Genomic DNA, 22,775 nt, shown 5'->3' with positions numbered 1-22,775 from the left:
CTGGAGGCTGTGCTACCATACTGGGCTGCAGTATGAAGGCAAGATACCGCCGGTGAAGGGAGACCAAGGTCCCATACTGCCAGGGTTGGAAGGGACCTCCCAGAGCAGCAAATTGCAACTCCCCCAAAACAGGCATCTTTCTGCAGTGGCTGTGGAAGGTGGTAGTCTGCCCTTGTTCAACACTTCTGAGAGTAGCAGATAGTAGTTAAGAGGGGCTCTAGGTTAGTTCCAGTGCTAGTTTCAGCTCTGCCATTCACCGCATATGACACATTGCACCAAGTTACTAAACTTGAATCTCTGCTTCATTTGTCCAACGAGGACCAAAGCACTTAAACCTATGGGGTGGGCGTGAGGATAAATGAGAATGCACAGAGCACGTTCCACAATGCCTATAGCTGGGTTGTGCTCAATAAAGGCCAGCTATCAATGGCAACCAGATAATGCTACATAGTACACAGTTCTCATTTCTATTAGGCTGACACCTACCTCCTATCTCTTCTATTAATTCTGCCACACAAGGAGAGTCAGCTCCTTTCTCCAGAAGCAATCATGCTGTACCTGGTCCTGGTTAGAGGCCCTCCCCGCCCAACCCCCACCCCGCTCAGTTTGCTCAACTGTTCCTCATAGGACACAGTTTCTAGCCCCACTTAGCCCTGGCTGCTGGCCTCTGGAAGCACACTGGTGAGTCAACAGGCTTCTCAAGAAATGAGCACAATATTCCAGATACGCCCAAGATGGCACACGGTCCAGAGTCTAGGGCTTCCTGTCATCTGGCCACTGAGTGCCTACTAATGCAGCCTGAGCTGTGCATCAGGTGCAGCCAGTACAGGGATAAAAGCAGAAGTGCACAGGGCCTTGGCCAAAGGCAAATGGAAGGATGGGGGCAGGGCTTAGGCAGAGAAGGTGAGTGTGATTACCAGTCTGTATCACAGACATAAAGAGGCAGGTCTAAGGAAACTGGACTTTGTCCTCTAGGTTCAGAGTAAGTGCTAGAGGGATTCAGATTCCTCTAGCTGGGATTCCTCAGGAAGGCCAGCCTATCAGTCACACAGAAGGGGGCAGAGCAGGAGACAGAGCAGAACAGGAGACAGGCTCTCCTGACCACCGTTTCAGTGCAGGTGGAGTGAGCACATTACAGCAACAGTGAGCCACTGTGTGCAAGCCCTGGTGAGGGTGAGGCAGGCGGTGGACAGGAGAGACCAGTGTACTGGCCCCCAGTTTCTGCAATCAGGTGAAGAGTGTCTGGTGACTCCTGTCACTCTGTGGGAGGGAGAGGAGGTGAACGGAACTCCTTTCTCACGGTGTTAAAGAAAGCGCCCTTCTTATGTGAATCCTTGCCTTTTTGCCTCTAAATCATCACCTTCTTTTCCCACCTCCAACCTCCACCTCTGTTCTAAACAGATGAGAGGAGAAAGGCAGTCCAGCAGAGCCAGAGAGGGCACTGCGCCGGGCCTCTCCCTCCCTTCTAACTTGCCTATGAACCCCAGTGGCAGCACCTTCTCAGCACTAGTGCTCACCTGGGTTTACCCCGGGGTTGGTATCCCAGTAGGAACTTGCCGGGCAGTTCCTTGCAGGCACAGATGAAATAAGGGATGAAGGTGGGCTTCTCCTTCTTAGTTTTGATGAGCAGCTCCTCTAATTTCTGGGGGTAGAATGAGGGGGAGAGGTTGGGATAGCAGCATGCTTGGTACACAATGTCTGGTGCACACATGATGTACACTTCCTTTACCGCTTGAGTGTCCCCTACACTGAAGGGAAAAGCGTACATCCTTAAGTGACTGGAAAGTGTCATCCCTCAGAGAGACCTGGGCTCACCTTGCGGTCCCCACCGCTGCAGTCCTGATAATACTTGTGGTTTAGAAGGTCCCGGGCGAAGGATGCCATGGGCTGGACATAGCGAGCAACAATCTCATCCAAATCTTCAAATTCCTGTGGGAAGAAGGTAAAGGCCTCATGTGTCATATCCAGAGCTGAGACTCTTGGCCCTTCATCAAATCCATCCAGAAGAGAAACCATGGCAGGGGATGGGCTTCTCAGTCCTGCTGAAGCCTCACTCCATAGCAAAGTCCCCTCAATTTATCCATCTGTGTCATGTCCAGATATATTAGCTCACAGGGCATAAAGTCCTTTAAATCCTGGCTTTGATTCTCCCCTAGTGCTTGGGAACAAGAGGAAAATTCACCAGATTTCTCTTCACTGAAAACAGAAAAGAGAAACTTGATATATGTGTGTGCATACACATGTGTATTTTCTTCTCTTCCTCCACCAGCTCCCTCTAGGTGGACTATTTTAACGTTTGGAGGACAGGGAATGAGGGGACAAAATAAACAAAATTGATATCAAATGACTCATTCTGCAAACCACCTCCCATTTTGTTGCTCTGCAGAGCTAAAATACCTATGACTCGAGTTACTAATGTCAGGTGAAGGTGCCCTGAACGGCGCCTTTCTGAAAGCAGGAGTGGGATGGGAGGAGGGCAGGTACTGGCTCTCACCTCACTGTTGATCCACAGAGTGGCTCCCAGGCTGAAGGCATTTTCCTTGCCCTCCTCCCGCACATCCACGTGTTGGTAGATGCCATCACTGACTTTCCAGGTCACTGTCAGGTGGTTCTCGCCCTTGCTGCTTGGTCGGATAATCACATCACCCTGGTCCATGGTCTCCATCATCTTTTCTGCTTGCTTGAAATTGATATTATGGAAGGATGGGTGTGCGATCACTCTCTTGATATATGCTGAAGAGAGCAGAAAAGTAGTACAGACTGGATGATGAAGCTAGGAGCTGGCAGCAACAGGACAAACCAGGCCTTCACTTCTTATTTATTTATTGAGTTGGGGTGCTCTGTCACCTGGGCTGGAGTGCCAGTGGCACAATCATGGCTCACTGTAGCCTCGAACTCCTGGGCTCAAGCGATCCTCCTGTCTCAGCCTCTAAAATAGCTGGGAATGCTGGTGCACATCACCATGGCTGGCTAATTTTTTTTTTTTTTTTTTTGAGACAGAGTCTCACTCTGTCACCCATGTTGTAATGCAGTGGTGCAATTTCGGCTCACTGCAACTTCTCCCTCCTGGGTTCAAGCAATTCTCCTGCCTCAGTAGCTGGGATTACAGGGACCCACCCCACGCCTGGCTAGTTTTTGTATTTTTAGTAGAGAGAGGGTTTCACCATTTTGGCCAGGCTTGTCTTCAACTCCTGACCTCAAGCGACCCGCCTGCCTCAGCCTCCCAAAGTGCTGGGGTTACAGGCGTGAACCACCACGCCTGGCCATTTTTTTTGGGGGGGACAGTCTCACTCTGTCACCCACGTTGTAGTGCAGTGGTGCAATTTCAGCTCACTGCAACTTCTCCCTCCTGGGTTCAAGCAATTATCCTGCCTCAGTAGCTGGGATTACAGGCGCCCACCACCACACCTGGCTAGTTTTTATATTTTTGGCAGAGATGGGGTTTCACCATTTTGGCCAGGTTGGTCTTGAACTCCTGACCTCAAGTGATCTGCCTGCCTCAGCCTCCAAAATGCTGGGATTATAGGCATGAGCCACCGCACCCGGCTCCTGGCTAATTTTCTTTCTTTTTTTTTTTTTGAGACGGAGTCTCGCTCTGCCGCCCAGGCTGGAGTGCAGTGGCCGGGTCTCAGCTCACTGCAAGCTCCGCCTCCTGGGTTTACGCCATTCTCCTGCCTCAGCCTCCCAAGCAGCTGGGACTACAGGCGCCCGCCATGTCGCCCGGCTAGTTTTTGTATTTTTAGTAGAGACGGGGTTTCACCATGTTAGCCAGGATGGTCTCGATCTCCTGACGTCGTGATCCGCCCGTCTCGGCCTCCCAAAGTGCTGGGATTACAGGCTTGAGCCACCGCGCCCGCCTAATTTTCTTTTTTTTTTTGAGACAGAGTCTCGCTCTGTCGCCCAGGCTGGAGTGCAGTGGCTGGATCTCGGCTCACTGCAAGCTCTGCCTCCCGGGTTTACGACATTCTCCTGCCTCAGCCTCCTGAGTAGCTGGGACTACAGGCGCCCGCCACCTCACCTGGCTAGTTTTTTTTTTTTTTTTGTATTTTTTAGTGGAGATAGAGTTTCACCGTGTTAGCCAGGATGGTCTCAATCTCCTGACCTCGTCATCCACCCGTCTCAGATTCCCAAAGTGCTGGGACTACAGGCTTGAGCCACCATGCCCGGCCTCCTGGCTAATTTTAAAAATGTTTTTGTAGAGATGGGCTCTTACTAAGTTACCCATGCTGGTCTTAAACTCCTGGGCTCAAGTGCTCCTCCTGCCTCGGCCTCCCAAAGTGCAGGGCTTACAGCCATGAGCCACCCTGTTTGGGCTTAATTTCTGACCCACTATTGGATTGTGAGACTCCTTCACCTTCTCTGGGCCTGGATTAGCTGATATGAAGGACGCGTTAACCTGGGCTCCTAGGACACTGAAAGAATGAGGCCTTAAGAGTCACAAGGCAAATGTGACCCAAAAGACTCTGGGTTCCAGCCCTACCTATGACTTTTTCATGACATCTCCAGGCCTCAGCACCTCAAAGCTGAGTACCCACTTCCACTTGAGACTGACACATGTGCATCCTGTGGCCTGAATCTTGCACTGGGAGAACTGCCAAGATTCAGGGTGCACAGAGATGGTAGGAGGCACACTCACTGGTCCGCTGCTGCTTCCGCTTCATGTCCTCCTCCTGCTTGTGGTCTGCAGCTTCAGCATCAAAGTCATAGTAGGTGTCCTTGGGCAGCTTCCACTCATTGTTCCTGTCCATGAGGTCTGAAGTGCGGCAGGTCAGGTCTGCACTGAACTTCTCAATGTCAATCTTCATGATGCGGCAGTGAACAGTCATTCCCACCTAGATCCACAGAACATTTGAGCTGGAAGGGACAAAGATGATCTAGCCCGATGCCCTATTTCACACACGAGAAAACCAAAGTCCAGGCAGAAAGGTGTAAAGTGTAAAGTGACTTGCCCAAAGCCAGCCAGCTGCTGAATGGCAAACTGGGAATTTGGCGTGGAATCCCTGCATTGATGCCTCCACTCTGGGCAGGAAAACCAGCTGGAGCCTGCTGGATCTACTCTGTCCCTGACACTCTTCTCTTCTCCAATGAAGTTGCCTAGTTACTGTTCCCAAAGTGCCATCAAAGGTTGACTCCCCTAAGCCCCCAACTTTTTTTGAGACAGTCTCACTCATCTCCCAGGCTAGAGTGCAGTAGCGTGATCTTGGCTCACTGCAACCTCCACACAGGGTTCAAGCGGTGCTCCTGTCTTAGCCCAAGTAGCTGGGATTACAGGTGCATGCCACCACACCCGGCTAATTTTTGTATTTTCTGTAGAGACGAGGTTTCACCATGTTGGCCAGGCTGGTCTCGAACTCCTGACTTCAAGTGATGATCCACCCACCTCGGCCTCCCGAAGTGTTGGGATTATAGGTGTGAGCTGCCGCGCATGGCCTGACTTCCCTTTTAGAAGGGAAAGCAAAATAATAGCTGTTTTCTGTAGCTTACCCTTGACATGAGCCCTTCTAAGTAGTAGCAAAAGTCAGTCACTCTGCATCACTCTCCTCCTTGTGAAAAATCTCCCCAGCTTCATTTGTTAGAACTATCTTTCCCCAGCCCTCTTAAGTCATAGTTCTCAGGGGTTCACAACACTCAGAACCAGTGAATTTGGCAGAGCTGGTATCAGCTATGTCACTAACTGGTGATTCTGAAAAACGTTGAATTTCTCTGACAAAAGACAGTATTTCCATTTCCATCGGCATGTGAGATTAAAGACAATATACGTTGATGTCAGTGCTGGTATCTAGTGGGTACATAATATATGGCCGGAAAATAACAGAACAGTAAGGAAGCCTAGAGATTTCCTCCCCATCCACAGACACCATCTCAAGGTTCCTTCTGCTATCTGGTTCTGCCTAGAGGATCCAAAGGCTCCCTGTGCACAGGGGCTGTGCCATGCATTATTTTCCATCCTCTACAGCACTGCTGCCTGGTCTTGGGAGAACAGGCAGAGCCTTTCTGTTTCACAGCATGTAATGCTGGGCCCTGCCCTCTGGACTGAACTGCAGCTTCCCACACAGGAAGAGAGAGCCCTCTCCTAAAGGACTGGGAACTTGCTGAAATTTCACAAAGGCAGTGAACAAAAGCTGCTACTCATTCAAATGCTTCTCACCCTAGCTTCTTTCAACTAGTTATAAATCTTCCCTGAAATGCTTCCCACCAGCAGCCACTGGGAACAGAGCCTAACTTCTGGTGGGGACAGCCCAAAGTTAAAGACAACCTGATCTGGGCAGCTGAAAATTACACTACGACCTTAGGACAGTCAGCCCTCTACCTTCACTCGTTCTTCTGGCCGCTTTACCACTTTGTCACTGAGGAATTTGGTGGGGATGAAGCCGGTGACACCATTGTCTAGCCGTGTTTTGACACCGATGGCCTGGCCTGGGCACGAACCGCTGTCAAAGTGGTTCCACACCTAAAGAGGGCATGAGGAGAGGAGCTTGATTATCAAGATTCTAGAGATCACTTATTCAGAAAAGAACTCCCAGAGGTGTTGTAATTTCTTTTACCACTGACGCCTTGCAGCATGATCTGAAAATACAACGATGACTTAGTCATCTGCCAAGACAGAATTTGAACATCTACAAAGTCCCTTATCTCACAGCTGACGCTTGGCACCACTGGTCATCAGATGAATCTTTTTTTTTTTTTTTTTTTGAGACGGAATCTCGCTCTGTCGCCCAGGCTGGAGTGCAGTGGCCGGATCTCAGCTCACTACAAGCTCCGCCTCCCGGGTTCACGCTATTCTGCTGCCTCAGCCTCCGGAGTAGCTAGGACTACAGGTGCCCACCACTTCGCCCGGCTAGTTTTTTTGTATTTTTTAGTAGAGACGGGGTTTCACCATGTTAGCCAGGATGGTCTCGATCTCCTGACCTCGTAATCCGCCCGTCTCGGCCTCCCAAAGTGCTGGGATCATCAGATGAATCTTTTTCTTTTTCTTTGAGATGGAGTCTTTCTGTGTTTCCCAGGCTGGAGTGCAGTGGCACAATCTTGGCTCACTGCAACCTCCGCCTCCCGGGTTCAAGCCGATTCTCTTGCCTCAGCCTCCTGAGCAGCTGGGATTACAGGCGTGCACCACCACACCGGGTGGATTTTTATATTTTTAGTAGAGACGGGGTTTCACCATGTTGGCCAGGCTGGTCTCGAACTCCTGACCTCAGGTGATCTGCCCACCTAAGCCTCTGAAAGTGCTGGGATTACAGGTGTGAGCCACCACGCCTAGCCATCTTTTTCTTTTTCTTGAGACAGGATCATTCTGCCCAGGCTTAAGTGCAGTGGTGCAATCAGGGTTCACTGCAGCCTCAATCTCCCAGGCTCAAGTGATCCTTCCACCTTGGCCTCTCGAGTAGCTGGGACTATAAGCGCATGCCCCCAAGTCTGGGTAATACCTTTTTTTTTGAGACAGAGTCTTGCTCTGTTGCTCAGGCTGGAGTGCAGTGGCGCAATCTTGGCTCACTGCAAGCTCCGACTCCCAGGTTAACACCATTCTCCTGCCTCGGCCTCTGAAGTAGCTGGGACTACAGGCACCCGCCACCACACCTGGCTAATTTTTTGTATTTTTTAATAGAGAAGGGGTTTCACCATGTTAGCCAGGATGGTCTCGATCTCCTGACCTCGTGATCCGCCTGCCTCAGCCTCCCAAAGTGCTGGGATTACAGGCATGAGCCACCGTGCCCAGCTGCCCCTTCCTTTTTAAAAAGAAGGAGATGGGGTCTTGCTATGTTGCCCAGGCTGGCTTCGAAATCCTGGGCTCAAGTAATCCTCCCAAATCAGCCTCCGATGTAGCTGGCACAGGCGTGAACCACTATATGTACGTGCCACCATGCCTGGCTGCCATTTTGTTTTGACCCAGTGACTGTAATAAGTTTCCATGTCAGTCTCTTTTTTTTTCCCTTTTCTGAGATGAAGTCTCATTCTGTCGCCCAGGCTGCAGTACAGTGGTATGATCTTGGCTCACTGCAACCTCCACCTCCTCGGTTCAAGTGATTCTCCTGTCTCAGCCTCCTGAGTAGCTGGGATTACAGACCTGTGCCACCACAACTGGCTAATTTTTGTATTTTTAGTAGAGATGGGGTTTCACCATCTTGGCCAGGCTGGTCTCGAACCCCTGACCTCAGGTGAACCGCCCACCTTAGCCTCCCAGAGTGCTAGGATTATAGGCGTGAGCCACTGTGACCAGCTATGTCAGCCTTCTCAGAAGGGACTTCATGCTAAACCTGTATGTTTCCTATCTGTCTTCCTTCCTTGTGTACTTGTTTGGTAAGAGCATGATCTAGAACGCCCTCATCTCTGATTCCCTTCTAGGCACCGAGATCATTCAACCAAGAAAATCCACTGAGCAAGATAACGCTGTAGCACACACCTCGCTTAGTTCAGGGAAATTGTCCTGCTGACAGAATGGGCACTGCCACAGCCCTGTCTCATCATTGCGGATCGCCTGGTCATAGCTCTCACCCTGGGGACGCCTGTGGGCGATGCCAGTGACATTGCAGATGATGAGCTTTCCTGCAAGAAGGAAAGAGGATGGGGAGCAGGCTCAGAGAATGTGGAAAGAACTTATATCCACCAGCCTTTAAGTGACAGAATATCTGACTTCCCATCCTTGAAGAGGGAACTCTTCCTGAACTTTATTTATTTTTTTGAGACAAAGTCTTGCTCTGTTGCCTAGGCTGGAGTACAGTAGCGCCATCTCGGCTCACTGTAACCTCTGCCTCCCAGGTTCAAGGAATCCTCCTGCCTCAGCCTCCAGAGTAGCTGGGATTACAGGTGCCCACCACCACGCCCAGCTAATTTTTGTATTTTGAGTAGAGATGGGGGTTTCGTCATGTTGCCCAGGCTGGTCTCGAACTCCTGGCCTCAAGCAGTCTGCCTGCCTTGGCCTCCCAAAGTGCTGGGATTACAGCCATGAGCCACTGTGCCTGGCCGTTCCCCTGATTTGATGATAGAGAAAATAAAGCTATAAGAAAACTAACTGCATGAAGATTCCACAGCACATTGGAAGCACATCTGACCTTAAATTCAGTTTTGATTTCCAGTCCAGGACTCTTCAGTCTTTTAAAATGCTCTCCTGGTCTTCCCCATGTACAACACAAACCTGCCTCAATCTGCTGGAACTGCTGCTTGGTTTGAATGTACATGGTAAACACACCCCCTGCTCCCAATAAAAAAACGACCCCAGAATTTACCAATGTAGAAGGTCTCTGGTGTTTCTTTGGTTAACATATTGAAGATCTCCTCTGTGTTGGGAGAGCGGTAGGCTGTCCGGAGGTCCTTGTATCGACAGCTCAACTCTGCCCGGATGTCATAGAGTGTGATGTGTTTGTCACCATAGCCCTGGGGAAGAAGCCCATGAAGAAGAGCCTTGCAGCTGCCCCCCAACCTGAGCCTCAGGGAGTCCCGTGGAAGGGGCGGGCCTCTCCAGATGGGAGTACGTTTCTGTCAGGGCTTCTTCTCTTCTTTCCATCAACATTTACTAAAGGTGGTTTTCAAACTTAGCCATGAAACACTGTCCTGTAATCAAAATGCTTCACGGAACCCCAATGAGTCCACAGATATACGCAAAGCTGTGCTGTTAGAAAGGAGGAAAGGGGGCCTAGATGGAAACTGTAGTACTGACATCCTCCCAACTCCCTCCTGCCCCTTGTAATTATGGTGGCAATCTCAGAATCCCCTGGCTCCTTAACAAGCAGACCAAAAACTTCCTTGAGGAATCCAGTAGAGCAGGGCAGGGAGATGAGAGGATCAAGTCTGCCATACTAACAGTATCAAGCTTTCTCTGCACACTCACTACCCAAGTCTCCTACCAACCTGGCCACTTGGGATGGGTTTTCCTGCCGGGCCTTCCATGCTGTTCCTTACCTGCCTCTCCAGCTCTTCTGCAAAGGCATCAAGGTCCAGGTCTTTGAGTCGCTCTGGGTTTTCCAATATTTCTTCAAGGGCTCCTGCAGGATTGGCATCCTCGGCTGATTCATCGTATTCCAGGGCATCCACTGCCATCTTCCTAGCCCACTCATAAGTCTCAGGGTGGACGCGGGAACCATCAAGGACTTCAATATATGAGTCAGTGCTGGAGGAAAGGCAGAAAAGGAATAGGATATAGAACAAGAAGCTTCTAGTAACAACCCAAATGTCCACCAATGGGGAACTGGTTAAATAAATTAGGGCACCTCCATACAATGGAATACTATACAGCCATTAACAAGAATGAGGTAGATCTATGTGTGCTGACATGGAAAGATGGCCACAATATATTGATACGTGAAAAATGCACTGCAAAAACACTATGAACCATATGATCCCATTTTTGTAGTAAATGGGTAGTTAGTAAATGCATAGCAAAAATAAAATTTAGAAAAACTGTAGTATACATAAAATTGTTATGGTAGTTATCTCTGGGGGGTGGGATTATGGGGGACTTCCACTTTCTGCATAATATTTCTACATGTTGAATTTTATATGATGAAGTTATATGAGTCTTGTAATAAGATAAATCAAGAAAGGGGAAAAAAAACCTTCGAAAATTTGCTGATAGCTATTTTCCCCCATAAAGCCTTCCCAGGCTGGTCTTGCCCGTGCACTCACATGGACCTATGTTATTCGTGGAGTGTTACAGCAAAGCTGAGTGGAAAATGAAGTTTTAGAACTTGAAGCCTATTTCCCCACTGATTTCCATTACTGAATGAGGAGCTATGTGCCCGTGGAAAAGATCCTCCAAAGACTGAGTTGATAACTTCTGGAGAGGAAGAGGTCAATAGTGAAGTCCAAAGTCCAAGTGAATAGAACTTTCTCTTAATAACATCATCTCAGAACATACCAAATCTCTCTCCCGCTTCCTTATCTCTTCATACCCCCAAACTCCTTTCTCATTGCCCCTGCTATTCCCACCCTTATCTGGCCACAACAAACCATAATAAAAAAAAAGCAAGTTTGTGTTCACTGAACAAAATCTTGTGTTTTCCATGCTTAATTTATAAGCTAAGCTGGTTCTTTTTATGTTTCTCTCACATGAAAAATGTTTCACATAATTGAACCGATCTTTTCCATAGGTCAGGGGCTCTTGACTGAATAAAGTTCCTTACCTTTTCTTTAAAACATTTCCTAAATTAAATGGCTTGTGGCCCTTTGATAGCCCTAACCCCTGAAACCCAAAAACAAAGCCCACAAGCGAATTCCTCCTGCCCCATCCAGGCAGAGGGCATCACCTGTCCCCCAGGGAGGCCGTGTCGATCTTGAGGAAGCCAGCGCAATTCATGAAGACTTTGGGACCCATGTGGCACATGGTGACCAGCTGCGTCCGGCTCTCGAGCCGGGTGTTGTTCTGCTTCAGGATCTGGGGGAGAGAGCTGGACTGAGCCAGGGCAGTAAGGAGGCCCCACCTCCCCAGACTGTTCCAGTCTCTATTAAACCCTCATAACAAAAATTCTGTCCCCACCCAGTATCTAGTTGAGCACTACAGCACACTATCGACTACTCAAAATTAAAAAACAAACAAACAAAAGTTTTGCTTTAGATGGGAAAATAATAAATAAATGATGTTATACCTACACCAAAGACCATATACAACCAATGTATGGCTTATAAGTTACAAGTTAACACTAGTTGGCTGGGCGCAGTGGCTCATGCCTGTAATCCCAACACTTTGGGAGGCTGAGGCAAGTGTATCACTTGAGGTCAGGCGTTCGAGACCAGCCTGGTCAACATGGTGAAACCCCGTCTCTACTAAAAATACATAAAATTAGCCGGGCGTGGTGGTGCAAGTAGCAGTGAAGGGCACAGCTTTGGCCAACTGGGTCTGAAGTCAGACTCTGACTCTCACTAGCTGAGTGATTTTGGACAAGTCACTGACCTTGGTCTTCCTGAGCTGTTAAATTATACTGACAAAGTATATATTCATATTCAATGAAATGGCAAGTTTTAAAATTTCTGAATTCACTCCAATCCTACCTTCAGGAGGTGGGTCCCTTTCCGAGGTCCCAGGCCACAAACATACTGGATCAAGGCCTGGCTGTAAGGGTGGGCAATGGCACGGTTGACATCGACCCCGACCTCATTGACTCGGTTGATAAATTCACAGTACAAGGCGTTGAGCAGCTCCTCTTTCACCACATGCTCCTGTTGACATTAAGCAGGCAGGAGTAAGGTTACTCTGCCTTTCCCTCCACCCAAGTCTGCCTGTCAAATCCTACTCACCTGCAAGGGGTGAAACTTGAGACACAGGATGTCTTCATCAGAACTGCACACCTGGGCAAATTCAATCAGAGGGTCCTGGATGCGCCGGGCCAGGGAGACGGCCTGTCTCAGCACTGGAGGGTAATCCCGGAATTCTGCCTAGAGTCAAATGAGGGTCAGCAGGGCCTTAAAATCCCCTCAGCTCCAACATCAAGAGGAAATCCAAACCATTCTTGTTTAAATCATTTTCTCTGCTTCTCTGGGATCTTTTTTCCTGGGACCGATTTAATTTCTGGGACTCCCAACCTGAACCGTAACTGCAAAACGGAGAACTTCTGCATGGATAAGTACACAGGTATAATCCTGTGCCCTGATAACCTTTGTTTCCCTATTTAATCTCTTTGGGATTAATAGCACTTGCCTGGACAGGCCCTAAGGGTGGGACTCCAGCATTACCTCTGACTTCTTGCTGTTCATATAGAGAATGGCCAACTCGTTGTCAACCAGCTCAACCCCAATAGATGACAGCTGCTGGCCCTGATCCAACTCATGTACAATGCGTTTCACATCTTCAATCAACATCTGGGCGTCCCTGGTGGGATGAGTGTTGGTCAATGAATACATTTTCTTAGGGATGGACAGTCTCATGACTGCCTTGGGGGCAGGGAGGAAAGGGCTTTGAAGACAATGAGGTAAAACATCGCCAGGGACACTCCCTGCACAGGCACAAGCCCCACATGTTATGGGCATATGCCAGATTCAATAATAAGGGATGAATTGGGTCATAGCCTTAAACCAGGTGTGGTCTAATCCCCACCTACCTGTTCTCTCCTGCAACTGTCACCACATGAGGCTTCTTATTCAGGAGAAATTTCTTTAGCGTTTCAATGTCTTGAGCCTGGATTGAAAGAAAATTGAAGCTGAATGGCTCTGAGGATGTGAAGATTTCAGGCAATTCTGTCTCCCTATGTTGGAGATCTTGTAAGAACTGGAAAAGTCTTCAGATATCTGGTCCAAGGTGCTACCAAGGAACCATTCCCACCTCTTCCTGAAAGTTGGGCACCCTGCCTCTGCTTAGTAATTCCACTGACTAGAACTGCACTCCAGTGGTACTAGCTGCCACTAGCTAGGTCGCAAGGATGAAGTGAGAAAACTGTTCTTTTTTATTGTAGACCAAAATCTAATACTTAGCCACTGGTTCTAGTTTTGATGAAACAAAACAAAGAACTAGTAGCTGCCCTCTTTTGGGTGCGGGCTCTTTGCAAAGATCAACACGGTTAAGTATGATTTTCTTCAGCCTAAAGATGTCCAGTTTCTTATGATTTACTTTCCAGTGCCTCACACTCCTGCATGTCCTCCTTCTGTGGCTATTTCATTTGTGGTGTGACTTTTGCTAAAATATTAGTTAGGACTATTAGATATTCTGATCTCCATTTCAAGATTTTAAGGGCTGGGTGCAGTGGCTCACACCTGCACTTTGGGAGGCTGAGGCAGATGGATCGCTTGAGTCTAGGAGCTTGACACCTGTCTAGGCAATATGGTGAAACCTTGTCTCTACAAAAAATACAAAAATTAGCCAGGCGTGGTGGTGCACGCCTCTGGTGGTCCCAGCTACTTGGGAGGCTGAGGCAGGAGGATCACTCGAGCCTGGGAAGCAGAAGTTGCAGTGAGATGAGTTCTTGTCACTGCACTCCAGCCTGGCGACAAAGCAAGACTCTTTCAATAATAATAATAATACGATTTAAAAAATAGTTGTTTCTCAAGAAGTTTTTTTTTTTTTTTTTTTGAGCCGGAGTCTCGCTCTGTCGCCCAGGCTGGAGTGCAGTGGCACAATCTCAGCTCACTGCAAGCTCCGCCTCCTGGGTTCACGCCATTCTCCTGCCTCAGCCTCCAGAGTAGCTGGGACTACAGGCGCCCGCCACCTCGCCCGGCTAGTTTTTTCTATTTTTTTAGTAGAGACGGGGTTTCACTGTGTTAGCCAGGATGGTCTCGATCTCCTGACCTCGTGATCCGCCCGTCTCGGCCTCCCAAAGTGCTGGGATTACAGGCTTGAGCCACCGCGCCCGGCCAAGAAGTTTTTCTTTCAAGAACGGGGCTCTGTCAACAAAACTGAAAGATACCACAGATACCATTAGGATAAACAAAATTCAGAAATATACCAACCAAATGAACTGAAAGTCTTCTTTCCTTGGAAAAAGAGACCCTGAAAGGCTAAAGCAGGGAAAAGGCTGGCTTCACGCCTCAGTGGCTTTCAGCTGCTGGAACAGCCTGACCCAGATGCTGGTAAGAACAGAGGCAGTTAAAGCAACTCCAGAAGCACACAAGGCCTAGGAATTGGCCTCAAGTCAGAAGCAAATTCTGTACCAGATAACTTGAGTGCCATCTACTGCTCATGGAAGTGAGGCATCCCAGGGGACAAGTCAGTGACCAGATCAGAGACAATCAGTCTTGCATAGGATTTTGCTTAGACCATAAACACTTATTCCCACTGAATCATAAGACATACTCCAGATGTACACTTAGTAACCTCGTCCTGGCCACTTGCCTTCTTTTCCCGTTCTTCCTCTCTCCACGCAGTTCGCCGTTTGGTAAAATGGGGCAGTCGAAGGAAGTCTGTCACTTCTCCTTCACCATTGACCAGGGCACAGAACACAGGGTGATCTCTGCCAGACAGACAGAAAAACAAGAGTGCAATAATCAGCAATATGAAGTTATAAATGAGAGAAAAATGAAATTTAGGAAGACAGGTAAGAGATGGTGCTGGGGAGGCAAAAACAGGCTGTTACCTGGCAGAGGAGAAAGCAATGCCGAGGACTCGTATGCCCTTCCCTTGGTTCTCGTCCATAAAGTCATCATCTTCTTCCACCTGCTGATCTGGTCGGTAGGGCGCCACTCTCAACCAATTGTAGAGCTTTCGGCTACAGGCCTGGGGGAAGAGACACAAGGGATATTACACACACGATGACATCATGGCCATCAGGCTCACCAAGTGTGCCACGGAAACACACTCATACACACGTGTGAGGGTGTGTGTGTTTTTTTTTTGAGACGGAGTCTCGCTCTGTTGCCCAGGCTAGAGTGAGGTGGTGCGATCTCTGCTCACTGTAAGCTCCGCCTCCCGGGTTCACGCCATTCTCCTGCCTCAGCCTCCAGAGTAGCTGGGACTACAGGTGCCCGCCACCTCGCCCGGCTAATTTTTTGTATTTTTTTAGTAGAGACGGGGTTTCACCGTGTTAGCCAGGATGGTCTCGATCTCCTGACCTCGTGATCCGCCCGTCTCGGCCTCTCAAAGTGCTGGGATTACAGGCTTGAGCCACCGCGCCCGGCCTTGTTTTTTTTTTTTTGAGACGGAGTCTCGCTCTGCCGCCCAGGCTGGAGTGCAGTGGCCGGATCTCAGCTCACTGCAAGCTCCGCTTCCTGGGTTTACACCATTCTCCTGCCTCAGCCTCCCCAGTAGCTGGGGCTACAGGCGCCCGCCACGTCGCCCGGCTAGTTTTTTTTTCTGGATTTTTTTAGAAGAGACAGGGTTTCACCGTGTTAGCCAGGATGGTCTCGATCTCCTGACCTGTGATCCGCCCGTCTCGGCCTCCCAAAGTGCTGGGATTACAGGCTTGAGCCACTGCGCCCAGCCTTTTTTGTATTTTTAGTAGGGATGGGGGTTTCACCACGTTAGCTAGGATGGTGTAATCCCAGCACTTTGGGAGGCCAAGGCTGGCAGATCACGAGGTCAGAAGATCGAGACTATCCTGGCTAACACAGTGAAACCATGTTATTTTATACTAAATATACAAAAAATTAGCCGGGCTTGGTGGCAGGCAACTGTAGTCCCAGCTACTTGGGAGGCTGAGGCAGGAGAATGACATCAACCTAGGAGGCGGAGGTTGCAGTGAGCCGAGATCGCGCCACTGCACTCCAGCCTGGGCGACAGAGCAAGACTGTCTCAAAAAAAACACACAAAAAAACATGAGTCTCTGCCCTCACCTTTATGACATATTCCTTGGCTTCAGTCAGCAGCTTGTTCTTGAGTTCTTTGGCCATCTGCACATAGAGGAACTGCTGTAAAGCCCGTTCGATGGCCATGGTGCGCTGCCGGTTCCACTCCTGCACCTGGTGGCTGAACTCATCTCGGTAGTAAAACTGTTTTATCTCTTCAAAATATGTCTGGTCGTTGCCATAGCTGAGGAGAGACACAAAGCTATGGTGTCAGGAATGGAGAAAAGGTGACACCCAATATCCACGAACATTCTAAGCAAGCCAGAGACAACAGCTTGCTCAACTATGAAATTGTGGTTCCCCATTCCTGAGGGGCCCTTCCCTCCACCAGACTCCTCACCAGGCCTTCCCCAGAGAGCTGCCAGGCCAGGGTTCTCCTTACCCTTCCACTCCCTTCATATCTATGCTGATGTCAGTGGTGAGGAGTCCTTCGTCTTCAGCCAGGCATATCTTGAGGAACTGGTCATCTCTCAGTTCCTTAACAGGCTTGTTCTTTAAGTACTTGAAGGAATAGGCATAGTGGGCCTCATCCACATCCTGCACACATGAAGGAAGAATCATGAGCCTGTGGATGGACTGGGCCAGGCCTCAGGAGAAAAGACTGCCTTTCTGCTTTCAGGCACACAGCTCAGTGAAGTGGAAGGCAAGAAACTCAGGCCAATCAAAGAAAGAGCTGGGGCACATCTTGGATCAAAGCCCTTCACCCAGCTCACCTTTCTACCTTTCTTGGTGGGGGTTATATTTAGCTTGGCTCTCTCTTGGAAGGTTTGCCTCAGCACCTGCCGGACAAGGGGCTCACGGGCAATCTGCAGGGCTACCATGTAGCGGGCGCCTTCTAGCACAGCTTCTGGAGTAGGGAACTGGCTGTGGGGAAAATGGTGCAGCTACAGGACCAGGGTGTTGTGGCCCTCAGGCCCCTCCTCCTGTCAGTCACCTGCTGCACGCCTACCTGCAAACGTAATCCTTGGCCAGCTCCAAGGGCTCTGCGGGAAACTGCTCTGTCTCATGCCGCTGGTAGCTGTCCCGCAGGTTCTCCCCAAACTGCTCGGGAGTAAGCCCAAACTTTTTGGCCAGGCCATCTAAAGCAAACAGAAGAGTGAAGGGTAAGGCAGCAGATGGGCTGATAAACTTCTTGGCTTTCAGAATCTGGAGTTGGAATTCTGGGAACTAGCCTTTGTTATTTTCCTGAGACGGTCTCGCTCTGTTGCCCAGACTAAAGTGTGGTGGGGTGATCATGGCTCACTGAAGCCTTGACCTCCTGGGCTCAGGCGATCCTCCCACTTCAGCTTTCCCGAGTACCTGGGACTACAGGTGTCTCCCACCACTCCTGGCTAATTTTTTCTGTATTTTTTGTAGAGTCTTGCTATGTTGACCAGGCTGGCCTCCAACTCCTGGGCTCAAGCGATACTCCCACCCTAACCTTCGAAGTGCTGGGATTACATGCCTTGAGTCACTGTGCCCAGCTAGGGCACTGGAATTTAAAGAGGCCAGGAATGAGCTGGACCAGGTGGTCAAACAACAAGGAAAAAACTGATTTTAAACACTAGATGGGCTGTTATAAGGCAGAAGAAATAGACAGACTGGACTCTCTCTCTCTAATCATGAGTTTTTCATTACCTCAGGAAATTAGAGAGAGGCTGAACCATCACTGTGGGGCGGGAATGGGTGTGGACAGGAAGTGCTTTTGAAGACCAGATAACGGGCTGGTTCAGGATTGGATTGGTGATTGACCCAGATAGCCTTTCTTTTTCCTACCCACCAGTCTTTTTTTCTGGGTAACTTCCCTTGCTCAGGCTAGAATGCCTAAATCCCAAAGAAGCTAGCTTTTACCTAGCCCAGCACTCTGGCAGATGGTGTACATGTCTCGGCGAGAGGCTTGCTTGAGCTCTGGCCCCCTCTGCTCCTCATCTTCTGCCTCATCACCTTCACCTGGGAAGAAAACACGGTGAGATTGAGGGTTCTAGTTTGCAATCACTCCCAAGGATCTGACACATTAGGAGAGAAGTCTTTTTTTTTTTTTTTTTTTTTTTTTGAGACGGAGTCTCGCTCTGTCGCCCAGGCTGGAGTGCAGTGGCCGGATCTCAGCTCACTGCAAGCTCCGCCTCCCGGGTTCACGCTATTCTCCTGCCTCAGCCTCCCGAGTAGCTGGGACTACAGGCGCCCGCCACCTCGCCTGGCTAGTTTTTTGTATTTTTTAGTAGAGACGGGGTTTCACAGTGTTAGCCACGATGGTCTCGATCTCCTGACCTCGTGATCCGCCCGTCTCGGCCTCCCAAAGTGCTGGGATTACAGGCGTGAGCCACCGCGCCCGGCCTAGGAGAGAAGTCTTAAAGGGTATCCAGCTAATTATCAATAAATACTAAGGGAACTCAGAGGCCGGTGCCGGTGTGGGTCCTCTGTAAGCACAGCACCGGTCCCCTGGGCCCCACTTTTCCTTCTCTATACTTTGTCTCTGTGTCTTATTCCTTTTCTCAAGTCTCTCGTTCCACCTAACGAGAAACACCCACAAGTGTGGAGGGGCAGGCCACCCCTTCACCCAGCCAAGGGTCTCCTTCAAGATGCCATGGGACATCAAGTCTCCTGGGTTTTCTTTTCTTTTTTATTTTTTTGAGATACAGCCTCGGTTTGTTGTCCAGGCTGGTGTGCAGTGGCGTGATCTCAGCTCACGGCAACAACCGCCTCTAGGTTCAGACATGCCTCAGCCTCCTGAGCAGCTGGGATTACCGGTATGTGCCACCTAGCCCTGCTACTTTTGTATTTTTAGTAGAGATGGGGTTTTGCCATGTTGGCCAGGCTGGTCTCGAACTCCTGACCTCAGGTGATCCACCTGCCTTGGCATCCCAAAATGCTGGGATTACATGCATGAGCCATCATGTACGGCCATCAAGTCTCCTGGATTTTCTTTTCCAGCACTAACCTTCTTCATCTCCCTCTTCCCTGACACGCTTCAGCTTCTTGCGGCTAGCTTTGGCGGCATTCTGCATCTTAGGGATGTCTCGGCCATAATAAAGAAGAAAATGGTTGTAGACATCTTTCAGCTCATCCATTGACTGGACATCCTTGAGCCTGAAAAGGAAGAGACATAAGGTTTCAGCCATCACTGCAGAAAGGATATACTCCAATTTGGCTGTAAGAGGTCCAATTCCCAAAAGGCAGTATCCCAACTAAAATGGGATCCCAACCTGTTTTTTCCAATTATTATTATTATTGTTATTATTTTTTTGAGACAGGGTCTCATTCTGTTGCCCAGACTGGAGGGAGGATGATCACTTGAACTCGGGAGGTTGAGGCTGCCGTGAACTGTGACCACACCACTGCTTTCCATCCTAGGCAACAGAGAAAGACACATAGCTGGGTGTGGTGGCTCATGCCTGTAATCCCAGCACTTTGGAAGGCCACGGCAGAGGGATCACAAGGTCAGGAGATCGAGACCATCCTGGCTAACATGGTGAAACCCCATCTCTACTAAAAATACAAAAAATTAGCCGGGTGTGGTGGTGGGTGCCTGTAGTCCCAGCTACTTGGGAGGCTGAGGCAGATGGTGTGAACCCGGGAGGTGGAGCTTGCAGTGAGCCGAGATCCCGCCACTGCACTCCATCCTGGGCAACAGAGCAAGACTTTGTTTAAAAAACAAACAGGCCGGGCGCGGTGGCTCAAGCCTGTAATCCCAGCACTTTGGGAGGCTGAGATGGGCGGATCACGAGGTCAGGAGATCGAGACCATCCTGGCTAACATGGTGAAACCCTGTCTCTACTAAAAAATACAAAAAATTAGCCGGGCGAGGTGGCGGGCGCCTGTAGTCCCAGCTACTCGGGAGGCTGAGGCAGGAGAATGGCGGAAACCCGGGAGGCGGAGCTTGCAGTGAGCTGAGATCTGGCCATTGCACTCCAGCCTGGGCGACAGAGCGAGACTCCGTCTCAAACAAACAAACAAACAAACAAACAAAACAAAAACAAAACCAAGACACATGATAGCCCTAGACCGTATCTTATTTATTTATTGAGACAGAGTCTCACTTTTGTCACCCAGGCTGGAGTGTAATGGCGTGATCTCAGCTCACTGCAACCTCCACCTCCTGGGTTTAAGAGATTCTCCGGCCTCAGCCTCCGGAATAGCTGGGATCACAGGCGTGCACACACCACACAGACTAATTTTTGTATTTTTAGTAGAGAGAGTTTCACCATGTTGGCCAAGCTGGTTTCAAACCCCTGATGTCAGGTCATCTGCCCACCTCATCCTCCCAAAGTGCTGGGATTACAGGTGTGAGCCACCATGCCCAGCCTGTTTTCTTTTTTTCTTTTTTTTTTTTTTGAGACGGAGTCTCGCTCTGTCACCCGGGCTGGAGTGCAGTGGCCGGATCTCAGCTCACTGCAAGCTCCGCCTCCTGGGTTTATGGCATTCTCCTGCCTCAGCCTCCCGAGTAGCTGGGACTACAGACGCCCACCACCTCGCCCAGCTAGTTTTTTTTTTTTGTATTTTTTTTTAGTAGAGATGGGGTTTCACCATGTTAGCCAGGATGGTCTCGATCTCCTGACCTCGTGATCCGCCTGTCTCGGCCTCCCAAAGTGCTGGGATTACAGGCTTGAGCCACCGCGCCCGGTCCCGTTTTCTTTTTTTTCTTTTTTTGAAGCGGAGTTTTGCTCTTGTTACCCAGGTTGGAGTGCAATGGCGCGATCTCAGCTCACTGCAACCTCCGCCTCCCAGGTTCAAGTGATTCTCCTGCCTCAGCCTCCTGAGTATCTGGGATTACAGGTGTCCAGCTAATTTTTTGTATTTTTAGTAGAGACGGGGTTTCACCATGTTGGCCAGGCTGGTCTTGAACTCATGACCTCAGGTGATCTGCCCACCTCAGCCTCCCAAAGTGTTGGGATTACAGGCGTGACGCATTTCCGGCCTCCTCTTTCTTTCTTTCTTGAGATGGAATCTAGCTCTGTCGCCCAGGCTCTGTGGTGCAGTGGCATGATCTTGGCTCCTGCAACCTCTGCATCCCAGGTTCAAGCGATTCTCCTGCCTCAGACTCCCGAGTAACCGGGATTACAGGCGCCCGCCACCACGCCCAGCTAATTTTTGTATTTTCAGTAAATATGGGGTTTTACCGTGTTGGCCAGGCTGGTCTTGAACTCCTGACTTCGTGACCCTCCCACCTTGGCCTCCCAAAGTGCCGGGATTACAAGCGTGAGCCACCGTGCCTGGCCCCAGCCCCCTTTTGCTTGAGAGACAGGATCGGCCGGGCGAATCACAAGGTCAGGAGATGGAGACCATCCTGGCTAACATGGTGAAACCCTGTCTCTACTAAAAATACAAAGAAAAGAAAAAAAAAAATTAGGCATGGTGGTGGGCACCTGTAGTCCCAGCTACTCAGGAGGCTGAGGCAGCAGAATGGCGTGAACGGGGGTGAGGGCGGAGCTTGCAGTGAGCTGAGATTGTGCCACTGCACTCAGCCTGGGTGACACAGCGAGACTCCATCTCCAAAAAAATAATTCCTGGGCTGAAGTGATCCTCCTGCCTCAGCCTCCCTATAGGCAGAAGCCACTGTGCCTGTGCCTGACTTTGACAAGTTATAATTTTTTTTTTTTTAGACGATGTCTTGCTCTGTTGCCCAGGCTGGAGTGCAGTAGCACGATCTCAGCTCACGGCAACCTCTGCCTCTCGGGTTCAAACAATTCTCCTGCTTAAGCGTCCCGAGTAATTGGGATTACAGGCGTGCACCACTGCTCCCAGCTAATTTTTTGTATTTTTAGTAGACATGGGGTTTCATCATGCTGGCCAGGCTGGTCTCGAACTCCTGACCTCAAGTGATCTGTCTGCCTCGGCCTCCCAAAATGCTGGGATTACAGGTGTGAGCTGCTGTGCCTGGGTGACGAGTTGGATTTCTAAGGGATGGGGCCCTGTGCTACACATTCTCCAAGGTTTAACAGTACTCCTGCAGGTCCAGCCTTGGGTCTGAGGGCTTCCCATAATGGAATAAACACCGTATGTTTTACCTCTCCATGTCAGTGGTGTCCAGAGCCCGGATGCCATCGGCAAGAGGTTTGTCAGGGTCAGCAGAGATCTGTTCATACTGATAAGCCTGCATCTTCTCAAACAGCCGTGTTAGGTTCTCTTTACGGATCCGCAGCTGGGTCCACTAAGGTAAAGTAGGGCAGGAATAAGGGCTCGTATTCAGCCCTGGAGACCCAAGGCTGCTCTGTTCCTTATCAGAAAACCTGGTTGGGGGGACTAGACAGGCCTGGGAGGTTTGGGTTTGTGGTATCCTGGTAGTAATGGTGCCTACCCTGGCCCGTGCCTCTTGGGTGCCACGGATCCACATTACCTTTTCATCCCACTGCCAGACTCTCCATAGGTCATTGATGTGCAACTCAGGCTCCACATACTCCTTTCGGTAGAAGGCAATAAAAGGCACCTAGGATGGCAAAGAGACTGCAGTCACTCAGAGACGATAGATCTGCTAAGATCCCCTCTGTCAGTAGATAATGACTTTCTGGACAAACAGCTCCAGGAAATTCAACAGTCAGAAGCCTGGCCTCCTTCACAGCCCTTCCAGGGCCTAGTGCTTTCCTCAACAGGAGAAAACAATG

The 22,775-nt window shown here is 49.7% G+C and overlaps 1 protein-coding gene across 2 annotated transcripts in view; it reads right to left on the bottom strand.

Moving 5' to 3' along the window:
• Nucleotides 1-22,775, bottom strand: part of SUPT6H (SPT6 homolog, histone chaperone and transcription elongation factor) — a 43,790-nt gene that overhangs the window by 2,675 nt on the left and 18,340 nt on the right. For both annotated transcript variants that reach the window (XM_033181803.1, XM_033181804.1), the window contains exons 10-32: nucleotides 22,511-22,600; nucleotides 22,182-22,324; nucleotides 19,115-19,263; nucleotides 18,028-18,126; nucleotides 17,147-17,276; nucleotides 16,911-17,061; nucleotides 16,580-16,734; nucleotides 16,186-16,381; nucleotides 14,991-15,130; nucleotides 14,750-14,867; nucleotides 13,026-13,102; nucleotides 12,661-12,796; nucleotides 12,226-12,363; nucleotides 11,980-12,147; nucleotides 11,238-11,365; nucleotides 9,895-10,102; nucleotides 9,222-9,369; nucleotides 8,399-8,541; nucleotides 6,311-6,451; nucleotides 4,637-4,832; nucleotides 2,495-2,733; nucleotides 1,816-1,929; nucleotides 1,518-1,642 (exon numbers count right to left, since the gene is read on the bottom strand). In XM_033181803.1, the coding sequence (XP_033037694.1) occupies nucleotides 1,518-1,642; nucleotides 1,816-1,929; nucleotides 2,495-2,733; nucleotides 4,637-4,832; nucleotides 6,311-6,451; nucleotides 8,399-8,541; nucleotides 9,222-9,369; nucleotides 9,895-10,102; nucleotides 11,238-11,365; nucleotides 11,980-12,147; nucleotides 12,226-12,363; nucleotides 12,661-12,796; nucleotides 13,026-13,102; nucleotides 14,750-14,867; nucleotides 14,991-15,130; nucleotides 16,186-16,381; nucleotides 16,580-16,734; nucleotides 16,911-17,061; nucleotides 17,147-17,276; nucleotides 18,028-18,126; nucleotides 19,115-19,263; nucleotides 22,182-22,324; nucleotides 22,511-22,600 (3,332 nt within the window). The remainder of the gene's footprint in view (nucleotides 1-1,517; nucleotides 1,643-1,815; nucleotides 1,930-2,494; nucleotides 2,734-4,636; nucleotides 4,833-6,310; nucleotides 6,452-8,398; nucleotides 8,542-9,221; nucleotides 9,370-9,894; nucleotides 10,103-11,237; nucleotides 11,366-11,979; nucleotides 12,148-12,225; nucleotides 12,364-12,660; nucleotides 12,797-13,025; nucleotides 13,103-14,749; nucleotides 14,868-14,990; nucleotides 15,131-16,185; nucleotides 16,382-16,579; nucleotides 16,735-16,910; nucleotides 17,062-17,146; nucleotides 17,277-18,027; nucleotides 18,127-19,114; nucleotides 19,264-22,181; nucleotides 22,325-22,510; nucleotides 22,601-22,775) is intronic.

The sequence above is a fragment of the Trachypithecus francoisi genome, unplaced genomic scaffold (genome assembly GCF_009764315.1).
Source record: "Trachypithecus francoisi isolate TF-2019V2 unplaced genomic scaffold, Tfra_2.0 Lachesis_group20, whole genome shotgun sequence".
NCBI lineage: Eukaryota > Metazoa > Chordata > Mammalia > Primates > Cercopithecidae > Trachypithecus > Trachypithecus francoisi.
The sequence above is the reverse complement of the archived record's forward strand: the minus strand, read 5'-3'. Positions and strand labels throughout refer to the sequence as shown.